Genomic DNA, 14135 nt, shown 5'->3' on the forward strand with positions numbered 1-14135 from the left:
GTCTGTGGAAGGAGAAAAAAAGAGGACTCGGTGTACCGAGTCGTGACTGCTCAAATCTGCCTTAAAGAACTCCGGAAACAAGTCTCAAGATGGAAAAGGGAAGCTGCAACATCCGCGTGATCATCGCCCGAGCGCCAATAGCTCTTCACCGAGAGCGCTGAGGACACCGGCATCCCCTGCCGCGCGTGAGGAAATGGGCGGGTCCGGGGAAAGCTCAGTCACACCGCGTGGGCGGATGGAGCGGCTAGTGGGAAAGGAGGGGGGAGCCGCCGCTCTGGTATTTAACGGAGAGCCGAGGAGAGCTCAGACAGCACGGAAAGCGAGCGGAGCAAGCGAGCGGAGCGATTTCAGCACCAGCCCCGAGGACAGCGACACACGTAGCACCACAGCTAAGTTTCCCATCATGGTTCTCATCTGGACCCAGTTCGGTGTGAAGCACAAAAATGGCAATGTCAAGTGCAAAGTGCGAGTTATGCACAGGGGGGACAGCTCCGGCTCCTCGTCTTCAGCGGTAAGTTTCGCATTTTTCGCGGGGAAGTTTCTGGGGCTGTTTGTCTTTAGCATGTATGAAGTGTGTAAAGCTGCACGGTGCTGACAGTTCGTATGAACGACACCGTATAATTAAACAGTGTGTATAGAACTGGCACATTACTGTTGTACCGGATTCATTCATATGTAAGAATTGCCGGCTCGCTTTCAGCCAATCGCTGCAGAGTATCTCAGTCGCTGAGGTGGGGAAGAGTCTTTTGCCTCTATATGACTTTCCCCCATCACGTTGTGCTGTGCATGAGCCGATGAAATTCATGGATATGTGACCGCACATGCAGCAGCACGGAGATAAGGGTGTTTTCCCACTGAGACTCTGTTAGAGGTGGGGGGATTTTCTGCATATTAATAGATATTCTGCAGCAGTTTTTTGGAAGATATCTTGAGCATCAGCTACTCTGTTTAACATTCTAGGTGATAGAGGTTTGAATTTGCATGCTTATTCGCCACTGCTTGGCAACACTTGGGATACAAGGTTGGCGCAAGCTGATGTTTAAAAGGTGAAGAAAGGTTTTTAATGTGACATTTTTGTGTGTTTTCGCAGGAAAGCACCAGGTCAGAGCAGGACGTGCCCTGTCTGCCCATCAAACCCGCAGGCAAAGACTTCTACAAAGTCCTGGGCGTCTCCCCTGAATCCAATGAAGATGAAATCAAGAAAGCCTACAGGAAAATGGCCCTCAAGTTCCACCCAGACAAGAACAGCGATGCTGACGCGGAGGACAGGTTCAAAGAGATCGCAGAGGCCTATGAGATCCTGACTGACCCCAAAAAGAGAAGCATATACGACCAGTTTGGAGAGGAAGGTGAGGAAGGGCGAGGATCTGAAATTGTGATTGCTAGCATTTTAAATAGCTTCATTAGTAACTGCCATCTGAGTGATTAGTGTAGCGTGGGCGATTAGATTAACTATTCATGTCATCATCAAATGCTAAATATTGATGTGTGATGACTCCCACTCCTATAAAACAAGCTCAACATGTGAAATGTGACAGCTGTGAGGCTGATTAGCTATTGAGGGAGAAACAGAAGAGTTTTCTTGGTCTCTACAACATTTTAGAAAAGGTGGCATGAAGAGAACTTAGGGAACATTAAATTAGGAGACGTTCTGCAGCAATTTGACTTGAACCTGTTTTCTTTCCCCTTTTCAGGCCTTAAAAACGGAGGCAACATTTTCCGCAGCAATTTCCACGGCGACCCCCACTCCACCTTCTCCTCCTTCTTCAATGGCTCTGACCACTTCGACATCTTCTTTGGCAACGAAGAGGGCGACGACGACCTCTTCAACCCCTTCAGACGGTTCACCTTCAGCCACGTGAGCGGGTCTGCAGGCCCCGACGGTGGCCTGCGGAAAGGCCCGAGGCACTTGCAGGGCGAAGTGGTGGTGCACGACCTGCTGGTGACCCTGGAGGAGGTGATGCAGGGCTGCACCAAGCATGTGAAGATTACCCGCAGCCGCCTCAACCCAGACGGCCGCACCTTGCGAACAGAAGAGAAGGTGTTGAATGTGGTGGTAAAGAAAGGCTGGAAATCGGGAACCAAGATCACCTTCCCCAGGGAGGGGGACGAGACCCCCAACAGCGCCCCCGCAGACATCACCTTCATTCTCAGGGACCAGGAGCATCCTCAGTACAAGAGAGAGGGCTCCAACCTCGTCTACACGGCCAAGATCACCCTTAAAGAGGTGAGTTTGGTGCATCACCATCAGATACATTATGAAACATATGAGTGGCCTATACTCAGATACAACCACTTACACCTACTCAGATAAAGGCTAAGATCTATGCACCACTTCTTGTCCTTTATATAACCATTGAGTAACGTTCTTTCTTAAATGCCAGAGAAAATCGATTCCTGAAAAAAACAGCAGTAATACATAAGATTGAAGGTCCAATCTCTGCCAAATGCAGGGAGGGAGGACAATATCTTTGATTGCAGTCTGAGGAACAGAACAGAGTGTTCTGTTATGGGCATCTGAACCCCTCAGCTTACAGCGGGCTGACAGACCCCCACAAACACAGAAACAGCAGTAAGCCTGCCAACGCCTCCGTTTACCTCATCAGCCCCTGCAGAGAGAGCGAGCAAGCAGGAGCTAAATTTAGCTCCCAATACTGACTGCCCCCACGAATTGCACTTCACCCTCCCTCACAACTACTATGCTGGCTGCAGACTTCTCTGCTTGTATAAGGCAGGCGCCTTTTTTTTTTTTTGGCTCACTCTGTCTCTGGCTCTCGCTTCCACCAGCCCACACACAGATTAGCAGGGTAGCAGTCACAGAGAATGACATTTCAAAGAGCTCCTCCATCTTCCTATGGCTCACTTCAGTCACTAAAACACTTAACGCCCACACTGAGCCAGTAAATGGAGCAGCGATTATAACATCTGTAACACCGGTCTGTTGCATAACGCAGAAAATAACACAGAGAATTGTTTCAGAAGGACAGACACCCCACATTTATCTCTTATGCAACTTGACACTTTTAGAGAAACTGGATTCCACTCGTAATTAGGCCACTCAAAAAAGAATTGTGAAACAGGTTAAGAGCTTCATGGGTCTGCAGGGCTAACTGTCTCTTTCTTCTCTTGTCTTCAGGCTCTCTGCGGCTGCACAGTAAACGTTCCAACGCTTGACAACCGGATGATGCCTCTGCCTTGCAGCGATGTCATCAAACCCGGTGCCGTCCGCCGGCTGAGGGGCGAAGGCCTTCCCCTGCCCAAAAGCCCATCCCAGCGAGGCGACTTGGTGGTTGAGTTCCAGGTGGCCTTCCCAGACAGAATCCCACCACAGTCCCGAGAGATCATCAAGCACAGCCTGGCACAGTGCTAGCCGGGTGACTCTTACCAGTTCTTACCAGTTCACAAACACAGCCTTGCCCGAGGTGCTATCACAACCAAATCACAACCTCTTATTGTGTTTGGAAGCGGCAAGCGGCGCATAAGCAAGTTGTAGATCACGTGCAACTTTTTGCGAGGAGATGACTTTCTGCGGGCGCTCGGCACGATGCACACCAACTTAGCAGTGCTGTGCGAGCAGTGAGTTGACAGCTGATTAATGGGGGTCTTTGGTATCTGAGGGCATCCATTGACTCGATAGCCTTTCTCTTGAATGAGTTATCTGTACTGTTATACTTGCAAACCTTTCGCAGGATATCAGTGTGCTATTCAAGTCTGTATAGACTTCCTTAAACCTCAATGGTAGAAACATGTAAGGGAAATAACACAACTTTAGTATTCTTATTATTATTACTTCTACTACTGTCATCATTATAGTTATATGGTGTTCATATGACTGATCTTTTGCATTGATTTATTACAATAGCAAACATACTTGTCTACAAAGATCTACTTTGTGTACAAAATGCTGAAACACTGTCTCTAAAAGAGATTCATCTGTCAAATGTTCTATTGAATGATTTGAAATGTCTGTATATAATCTGCGATGAGCCACCTGCTGATGTATTATTATTATTGTTATTATTACTTGATATAGAGATGTTTGGAAGCATGAAAAATAAAGAAAAAGAACAATTTGACTTCTGTTTCCGCCTCACTATTGGATAAAAGTTTATTATTTTCAAATCCTAAACTTACATAAGTGAACTCTCAGACATTTGCAGTCCATTAAATCACACTTCAGACCAGATTTGAAGTTGCTCAGCGATATAGCAGTCATCTTCTGCCATCTAGCGGCCAGTCCTAACATCATCCTGCACACAATAAGGCACACCTGTTGGTCTGTAATTTATGTGGCGGCCAACTGAGCGCTGCACAGTCCTGTCAAATAAAGCCAGTGCTCTGATAGCAGTGAGAGCGCATGCCTACAGTGATGGAGACAAGAATGATTAAGGACAACACTCATATTTGGAGGCTGCATACATTTGAGATGCAGGATGGCATCAGATAGAAAATACTGGCAAACAAAAAAAAAGACAGTCCACATTGATTTAAGAGATCGAGCCACCTGTGTAAAGACAGACGGCCTGTAATCTGAAGTTTTCCGAAATTCAGCCTCCATGTGTTTAGGAATGAAATGTCGCAAGTAAGTGAAACCACAGCATCCAGTCTGACTGAAGGGAACCCTGTGACGAGTCTGACCTTAGTCGTTCTCTTGCTCGTTCCCTGCGTGGTCGTTCTGCTTCTGCTGAACTGCCTCTTGCTGGGTTACAAGTTACTGATCCTGTCAAAGAAGAAAATCAGTCTGTGGCCAGAACGCATGGAGGAGATGCTTTTGCGGTCTCCTCAGAGAGTCAGACTGTCCGATGTGGCGTTTCCTTTGCGCCAAGACGGGCGGAGAGCGTTTTTATCGCTATCAGAGCCCGTGCTCCCTCATCCCGTTACTTCTTCCAGAGCTTCTTCCAGGGAAAGGATCGGTCTGGATCACAGGATCCGGCTTCTGAGGTCAGATGGCGCTACAGGTTCAGGGTCTCAGAGAGCGCCGAGCACCATCCGGGCAACCTCTCCAGAAGCTTGTTTTACCCCGAGACTAAACCTGGCCTCCAGCTCACGGACCTACAGCCTCAGCAAAACAGGCTGGCGCAGGAGTGCACAAGTTTTACCGCACGATTCAGGGACTGAAACCAGAGTGAACCTTGTTCCTCCAAACACTCCTATGGTGAGTAATTGGGTTTTTCCCCAATTTTTTTTTTTTTTTTTTGACAAAGTATTAAACGTTGAGTCGCAAATACTTCAAACTGCGCAACTGGCTTAATTAACCCAATTTAGGGCCCGTTAACCCCCTTGTAGCTGAATTAAGTACAAATGCAAAGAGAAGTTTAAGGCCTCACTAGAAGCAGCAAAACCCTCCCATTAGTAACTGCTTTTGTGTTGCATGCTCTGATGTTACCAAATAAACTATCTGTAAAATAAAAATATACCAAAGAAAGTTGTTACACAAGGAATCTCTGAAGGTTGTGTGGAGTCCAAAGCCCTGGGCAGCACTGGTTTGGTGGTAATCTATCTGCTATATAGTTTGCCTGCACGTTTAAGATCTTTTGGGGTTATTTTAGATGTTGCAAAATATATTTGCAAGTATTTTGGCATATAGAAGAAATAAGTCTAATTTTATCTTGAATGAAGTGTGATGTGATGCAGTTTATCACTGGAAGATGTTAATCCTTGAAGTGTGTGTGTGTGCAGTAGATCGTGTTCTTATGAGCAGCTTTTTGTATCCCTTTGTTTTCTGCAGGAGACCGAATTTGTGGGTCTGATTCGGAGGAGCAGTACTTGTGAAATGCTGCCAGGTGTGGACCCAGGTGTTGCAGGGTGCAGGGTTGACAAGATAGACATGGAGTGCGAGTACACCAACCTGCATTCAGAGGCGTCCTGTCTGAACGCGTCTGCAGCGGGTCCTGGACTGGATAGTGATTTTGGAGCAAGTGCAGGTACTTCCTCTCACAATGATCACCACTACAACAACTTCACTGTATACAAATGTCTTCAATAACTGATGTTGATCCATACATGAAATGGGGCTTGCATTTATTTTGAAAACACATTTTATTCCTGACTGAAAGTACTCTTAAATTAAATCCACCAGTTTCTAGACAAATAAGAAAATGTTGGCATATTAAATTTTGATTGTAGCCCAGAAATGGTCAGGAAACTGACCCATGATTTTTATGCGTACACTCACTGGCAAATTTGTCAGGTACATCTGTCAGCTGCTCAGAAATACAAAGACTAGCCAATTACATAGCAGCAACTCTTGGCAAGCATGGCCAAGACAGCCTGCTGAAGTTCAAACTGAGCATTTGCTTGGGGAAGAAAGGTGATTTAATTGGCTTTGAACATTGTGTGGTTGTTAGTGCCAGGATGTTTTAGAAGTTGTTGATCTTCTGTTATTTTTCTATTTTTTATTTTTTTCCCCACACAAACATCTTGAGTGTTTACAGAGGATGATCTGAAAAAGAGAAAACATCCAGTCAGGGGCAGCTCTCTGAGTGAAACTGGCTTATTAATGCTGGAGGTCAGAGGAGAATGGGTAGAGTGCAGTAAGTCAAATAACCGCTTGATACAAATAAGAAATGCAGAAGAGCATCTCTAATGCATAACATATCAAACCTTTAAGCAGATGGCCTACAGCAGCAGAAGACCACACTGGGTGCCACTCTTTAGGAGTGGCAACTAAGGAAAACTGAGGCCACAGTTCTCAGAGATTCTCCAAAATTGGACAAAGTAAGAGCGGAAAAATGTTGCCTGGTCGATTTCTGCTGTGACATTCAGATGGTAGCGTAAGAATGTGCTGCATAAACCATGATTTGTATCAGCATTGCAGGCTGGTGGTACAATGGTGTGAGGGATACTGGCAAACTTTTAAATGCCACAGACTGTCTGAGTGTTGTTGCTGACCGTGTCCATCCCTTTATGAACAAAGTGTGCCCATCTTCTACTGACTATTTCCAGCAGGATAACGTGCCATATCACAAAGCTCAAATCATCTGAAACTGGTTTTGTGAGCATGGCGATGAATTCACTGTAATCACCTGAAATCTACATGCACTTAATCCAAATCAGTAGCACCTTAGGCATGAAATCTGCAGCAACCGTATGACACTACTATGCCAATAATGATCAAAATCTCTGAGGAATCTTTCCAGCACTCTGTTGAATCTATGCCGTGAAGAATTAAGGCAGTCCTATCCAGAACTAGTTAGATATACCTAATGAAGTGTCTAAGTGTGAATAATTGCTTTAATAATTGCAGAAATCTGTAGACTAGTGATCACGGACAGTAATATCTACACTAAATTCTTGGAAAGATTAGAAAGTTTTCTTCTTGTTGACCTTTCACTACGAAGAATGTCCACATAGAATTTGACCGCAGACGAAGAAAAGATATCGGAGTGTAATTCATGCAGATAAAAATCCAAAGTTTGTGTGATATGAATCCTCCAGTTTGCAATCACTGAAAACAGACTGTGCAGCAAAGTACAACCTTTGATCCAATAAACATCTAAAGTGGAAATGCAATTCCTTTCAGGGGTCTCCCTGCGGATTCTGTCTGCAGACAGTGACGGCCTGTCCAACGGAGTGCTGGCTTCAGCTCTGGAGTGGGATTATTATGACCCCTGCTATGTCAAACAGAATAATATACCCAAACATAAACATCGCAGACCTGCAATCCACATGAAACAGTACTGGGTGTAAATTTGTACTTTTAATGTTTATTAATGTGTATCATGTATTTATTCCATTAAGTTTGTTGTTTTTTTTTAGAATTTCTTTGTCTCATTAACACTATTTAACACTTTAAACAAACTGACATAGTTTTTGTTGTTGTAAAACTCACTCTTCCACAGAACCTGTTCAGACTATGTTCTTCTTCACTTTGACTTCAGTTACTATCAAATGTTGTCAGTGCACTGATAACACGCTTCACTGATGTTAGTTAATTCATCTCAGTTTCACATGCACTGGCCCAGTGGGCTGGTTCTAAGTATCACAAACATTTTCATAACAATGTTTCACAGTTGATTTGAAATTCTTTGATTCACTTTGATCTGTAGTAAAATATAATAAAGTACCTATTGATGAAATTGTTAATCTTTATAATAAAAAAAACAACTTCATGTTTACATACTTTGTTTCGGCATGTTCCAGTTGCCTCTCCTGACCAGCAGAGGGCGCGCTTGGTGATATGGTTTGTGACGGGATTGTGCTTATTTTTAAAAATGTCTAAATAAAAAGGCAGCCGAGTCTTTGCAGTAGATTAATAACACAGAATAAAAGGACACTGGCTTGAATGGTATTCATAAACAGTGCTGCAATGTGGTTCAAGTAAACTTGCAGTTTTCAGAATACAGGCTGTATGTATTAATGCATCTTGCTCAGTCACAGAAAATTTAAACAGTTCCTTTCTGTTTAAGGTCTTCAAGCCTTGATCTTAAAAGAAGCTTCAACTACAGCACATGCGATGAACCTTTAGAAAACTTTACAATGAGCTCTAGATGTTTATCCTCTAATACAACTGATCTAGGCTGAGATATGGTTACAACGACAAGACGATCATCCTCATCAACCATTTACTTCCAGTTTCTAGGAAGTTTGTCTTAAACAGTGTTTGGAAACTTTAAAGAACTGAGCTCAAATAATGAGTCTGACCTGATAAAAAGCTGAATTATGCATTTCCTGGCACTGAAACAAAGTTTGAGTGTATGATCATATGAATACAAATGAGAACTATTTGCATTGCTGGTCTTTTGAAATTTGAGGGATATACAACTGCAGCAGTTCTTTTTCTGCTACAGTTTTAAATAAATGCTTTAGCTCAATGCTTACATGTAAATGATTAAAGAATAGGCAACTGGGAAAATACAAAAGCTCCACATAACAGCAGTACTGTAAAAACAAAAAAGGAAACTGAGTCAGAGTTAGGTGGAATACTTTATTCTCTGTTCAGAGAAATCTATACATTTAAAGATCAAGTGCCCTTTGAGTTTGTTTTTTTTAAGTTCATAGAAAGTATAACTGACACTGAACTATGAAAACAACCAGACCAAAAAGCACCACTTTACTCAAAGCTGGAGAGGAAATTCAACACAATTTGTTTGAGCTTGGCATCGGATGCCTCAGAGATTTTGCCATCAGCCCTGCAATGAAGAACAGATTGAGATGTATTGTAACCAATGCATTAAAAATAAAGAATCTGCTACTGCTTTAGAAATGTTAAACTCACTTAATATTTGCCAGCAGGTCCTGGTGCTGGCTCAGTATGTGCTGCAGGAACGCCTTCTCAAACTTGGTGATCTTGCTTGGCTCCATTTTGTCCAAGTGTCCCCTCACACCAGCATAAATGACTGCTACCTGTTCTTCAATAGCCATTGGAGCTGAAAGATGGAAGTTCATGGGCACAGTAAGTAAGACAACTGCAGAATGGATAAATTCTATTTTTTTTTAATATGGATGCATCATTTTCTATACAAACAGCAAATACTCACAGTACTGTCCCTGCTTAAGCAGCTCAGTCAGACGGACGCCACGGTTCAGCAGCTGCTGAGTGGCAGCATCCAGATCAGAACCAAACTGAGCAAAGGCAGCCACCTCACGGTACTGGGCAAGCTCCAGCTTCATGGTACCAGCCACCTGATGATGGACAGGAAAAATGAAGTTAATGTGAAAGACTCCCAGCACAAAAATCAGTTGAGAGACTAGAACTAGGCAAGACTGAAAGACCAACCTGTTTCATGGCCCTGGTCTGGGCAGCAGATCCAACACGTGACACAGAAAGACCGACATTGATAGCTGGACGAATACCCTTGTAAAACAGCTCAGTCTCCAAGAAGATCTGCGGGAGAAAACATATTTAATGGTGGCTGAGGATCCAAATTAAAATGAGGGAAGGCAACTCACTGACCTGTCCATCTGTGATGGAGATGACATTAGTTGGAATGTAGGCTGACACATCACCAGCCTGTGTCTCAATAACAGGAAGGGCTGTGAGGGAGCCACCGCCGAAGTTGTCGTTCATCTTAGCAGCTCTCTCCAGCAGACGGGAATGCAGGTAGAAAACGTCTCCTGGGTAAGCCTCACGCCCGGGGGGACGACGGAGCAGCAGGGACATCTGACGGTAAGCGACAGCCTGCAGGAAAGCAAGAACCAGACACAGACTTTAAACACAGTTTTTTACGCTTGTGTTAAAAAACGCTCTGTAGCATGAGACCAAATAAACTCACCTGCTTGGAGAGATCGTCATAGATGATCAGGGCGTGCTTTCCATTGTCTCTGAAGTACTCTCCCATGGAGCAGCCAGAGTAGGGAGCCAAGTACTGCAGTGGAGCAGCATCAGAAGCTGTAGCTGACACCACTATGGTGTACTTCATGGCATCGGCATCAGTGAGCCTCTTCACCAGCTGAGCCACTGTGGACCTCTTCTGGCCAATAGCAACATAAATGCAATAGAGCTTCTTCTTCTCATCAGTCCCATCGTTGAAGCGCTTCTGGTTGATGATTGTGTCAATGGCAATGGCAGTTTTTCTGCAAGACAAATGAGGATACACAAACCACCAGTTCACATTTTTGTGCTTAGAACAGTTTTAGAAGATCTAACAGTCTAAAAAAAGTGTATTATATTATAAAGAGTGTATTTCTAATCCATTATTCATAAACACAATAGAAATCCTAGCTTCCAGCATACAAAAATGACACCTTGTTCACAGTGATGTAAGCTCATGTAGATATATGGAATTATTTTGCACATTTGGTTTCCCATCTGACAAAAAACAATCAGATGCTTCATGAGACATATCTGCAACGAAACATGAAACAAAGCTGGCAGAACTTAGCCTAATATGAACTAATGAGTTTAAAATGTCATTTATGAAGTAACAAAAAAAACTTGTCTGTGAAAAAAATAATGGTCAAGTGCTAAAAAACACAACAACAACTTATTATAATAATAGGGTATCTGTGACCCCTTCTTTGGAAGCGTCACTTCCACTACTGTAGAAGCACTTAAAAGGGACTGGAAATCCCATCAAATACTCTGTCGTATTCAGCTATTCACTTTGAGCCTCTTACCCAGTCTGTCTGTCTCCAATGATGAGCTCACGCTGTCCACGACCTATGGGGACCAAACTGTCCACAGCTTTGATGCCGGTCTGCATGGGCTCCCTCACAGAGATACGGGGGATGATACCAGGAGCTTTCAGTCCCACACGCCTGCGAACCTTGGAGCCCAGAGGGCCCTGTGGAGAAAATGATGTATAAAACCATCAAGTGTACCATCAATCAACTCCACAAAGCCAAAGGCCAAGCAAAATTGGGTGAACAAAAATCTCTTTACACATATTGAACTTTAGTTGAAAGTTAATGAACCAACTCCTCAGTTTACTAATAGATTATTAAACAGCAGTTTCAATCATTTATCAAACATACCTAACACTCTACATTTAACCATGTGATCATAAACTATAATATTTGAAGTTTCAAGTGCTGTTCGGCTAGAATAAGCAATGACGCAATTAATTTAGAATCTGGAAAACAAGACTCTCTTGGTTTTCTGACAGGTACCTTTCCATCGATGGCATTTCCAAGAGCGTCCACAACGCGACCCAGGAGCTCCTCGCCTACAGGCACATCAACGATAGCGCCTGTTCTTTTGACGATGTCGCCCTCTTTGATCAGCTTGTCATTACCAAACACTACGACACCAACGTTGTCAGGCTCCAAGTTCAGAGACATACCCTGGGTAGGAGAACAAATAACCATTATTACCTTTGTTTGCATGAATTTACCATGCAAAGTACTTGAACAACCACTGTGTTTAATAATCCATTTTAAAGGACAGTATGTGGGTAAAGACTAATCAAAACCACATCTTTAACTCAATTTTCTGCCAACAGATCCACTTATTATCAGAGGTTATCATTTCAAGGAACAACACATTAACCTGGGATTTAAACTTGAGGCAGTATGCTTACCCAGTGGCTTACAGATATTCTTTGCTGCTAAAGTAAAAATCTATCATTCTCCAAACACCTTTGACTTAAAATGATCTAGAAACTGTTTAAATATTTTTATTCACTCGTGGTATTTAAACAAGGTCATTATGTAAGACTTAGATAGTCACCTTAAGACCAGAGGAGAACTCCACCATCTCCTCAGCCTGCACGTTCCTAAGACCGTACACTCTGGCAATACCATCACCAATAGACAGTACGCGACCAGTCTCCTCCAAATCAGCACTGGTATCAGCTCCCATGATTTTCTCTTCCAGAATTGATGAGACCTCAGCAGTGCCTGTAATGTATAATGAGTGTTTACATTTCAGGGTTAATAAAGTTCTATGAAACTAATTAAGACAGATATTGTGAGATCTTTACATAGTGGTTCTTCCTCAAACATTGCTGGGGAGAAATGTTCCAAAATAATTCATTTCTTAGATTCTAGGCTGAAGCAGACTTCCCAAAACACTGACCTGTTTTTTTCTGCAGCCATGGGCTAGAGGTGTGTAGATTCTTGGCTCCTACACAAGCCGCAGCAACATTCTTTGATACCTTTATCACATCAAGAAAGAGCGAAAGAATTAGTTTTATCCAGGCTGGAAATACAGCAGTTTTCAATCATTAATTATTTAAAAACAGTCTAACCAAATATAAACTGGCAGCTTATTAGGCAAACTAAAATTAAAGAGGTCATGATGTCAATCATGGAATAAATCGTTCCAAATGAACATTATAAAAAATAATAATGAAACCCCCGTCTTTCATTATTAATTACATTGTATGATAATTTTTGAGATTTGTTGTGCTGTTAATTTTGAAATGTCTAATGTTTTGTCTATAAAAAAGTAGATGATAAACTTAATAAAATCCCCAGCTGCTAGGGAACCTTTCTACCAACCGTCAACTCAACACCAATTATTGTGAAAATACAGAAAACACAGCAAAAAAAAAATAAGTGACCAAAGTAAAGATTACAGACTGGACTTGTTTTAGGTGTCACTGCCACTGGATTTAAATCACCTATAGCCCCCTGAGTCACAGAGGTGACAAGCAGAAATAAAATTTAAAAAGCTACATACAGAATACACATGAACTACTGCACCATGCATTACCGTGTCATTTAATCACAGCAGCTATATTAAAATTTTATAAAAGGTTGGGCTGGTTCTAAGTATGACAAACTGTATATAAAAGGTTTCAGGTCATAGAGTCATAGGACAATCTCAACCGATGACTGGTACAGATCGAGTCTATAATATCCATCCAGAACAGTGAAATGTCTACCATAATGTTGCTTTATGTACTGAAAGAACTGTACAAAGCTTGCTTGATAAATACATTATGACTAAAGCTGTCATACCGAAGGGGCCAAACCTGACCTTCAACACCAAGTTACAGCTTTGTCATTTCCACTGACACTCGCCTAGCAGTGCAACACGTGGACCAGCGTTTGCTTTTTTTTTCATTTATCGACTCCTCAAGTTGGGTTTTGCTGTCTGTCAACTACAAACATGTTAGCAACAGTGACTGGCACTGTGAAGGGCCCAGTGCCCTCCGATGCAAAGACGTGCGCGCGCACAACAGCCGCCATGGTTTTGTGCGAATAAATTCTTGTTTTTCTTTAAAGAAGTGAACAAAAACGTCACATATAGAAGTAGAGGTGCTTACCAATCCAGCCCTGCGGGGCAGGTTGCGGGCGAGAGCCGCTGCGACGCGAACTGACAGCATGTTGGTGTCCTACGAGGTCTGTCCTGCTCCTGGAGAGGAGAGAGAAGGATGGCGGACACGGCAGCAAATTGTAGAGAGGTCACCGCAACCCGGAAGTACTTCAAAATAAACCACTCTCCAGACTTTTTGTAGTTTTTATTTTTTTTTACTTTATTTTGTTGTATTTCTTCGGGTTCCCTTTAAAAAGTGTGTCGGTAGCTGCATAGATCACAGTAAAATAAAATCATTTGGATACTGACTGTACTTCAGTTTAATTTTTATGTTTTTTAAAAGATGGCTCCTGTGGCTCCTCCACAGATCTTTTTTTTTTTTTTTCATACTTTAATTAAATTTATGCACATATTACAATCTCTCGTTGGGAGACAACATTAGTGCAACAACATCTCGAAAAGGTTGAATAAGAAACCAAACAAAAAAAAAACA

The 14135-nt window shown here is 42.7% G+C and overlaps 3 protein-coding genes across 4 annotated transcripts; 2 read left to right on the forward strand and 1 right to left on the reverse strand.

Annotated features, from left to right (window-relative positions):
* The first annotated feature begins 329 nt into the window (after positions 1-329).
* LOC146666261 (dnaJ homolog subfamily B member 5) lies at positions 330-4036 on the forward strand. The gene is made up of 4 exons (XM_085411334.1): positions 330-511; positions 1091-1349; positions 1695-2227; positions 3137-4036. Exons 1-4 carry the CDS (start codon positions 404-406, stop codon positions 3368-3370), a joined length of 1134 nt encoding a protein of 377 aa, XP_085267460.1. The 5' UTR covers positions 330-403; the 3' UTR covers positions 3371-4036.
* A 537-nt stretch (positions 4037-4573) lies between these two features.
* On the forward strand, positions 4574-8057 carry hwa (huluwa). The gene is made up of 3 exons (XM_085411335.1): positions 4574-5155; positions 5729-5924; positions 7523-8057. The coding sequence occupies exons 1-3, from the start codon at positions 4574-4576 to the stop codon at positions 7687-7689; spliced, it is 945 nt and encodes a 314-aa protein (XP_085267461.1). The 3' UTR covers positions 7690-8057.
* An 849-nt stretch (positions 8058-8906) lies between these two features.
* On the reverse strand, positions 8907-13795 carry atp5f1a (ATP synthase F1 subunit alpha). Of its 2 annotated transcripts, none has more exons than XM_085414181.1 (11): positions 13653-13795; positions 12458-12536; positions 12110-12279; positions 11551-11724; positions 11059-11225; positions 10215-10515; positions 9896-10120; positions 9719-9826; positions 9480-9624; positions 9218-9368; positions 8907-9131 (listed from the first exon to the last, which is right to left on the reverse strand). In XM_085414181.1, the coding sequence occupies exons 1-11, from the start codon at positions 13710-13712 to the stop codon at positions 9053-9055; spliced, it is 1659 nt and encodes a 552-aa protein (XP_085270307.1). In that variant the 5' UTR covers positions 13713-13795; the 3' UTR covers positions 8907-9052. The 2 variants fall into 2 exon arrangements, with proteins under 2 accessions (XP_085270307.1, XP_085270308.1); XM_085414182.1 differs by having other exon boundaries at positions 12110-12283; positions 12461-12536; positions 13653-13705.
* Positions 13796-14135: the final 340 nt, after the last annotated feature.

This window comes from Rhamphochromis longiceps, linkage group LG7, assembly GCF_057381845.1.
Source record: "Rhamphochromis longiceps isolate RC_006_pf linkage group LG7, R_longiceps_female_GT1.1, whole genome shotgun sequence".
NCBI lineage: Eukaryota > Metazoa > Chordata > Actinopteri > Cichliformes > Cichlidae > Rhamphochromis > Rhamphochromis longiceps.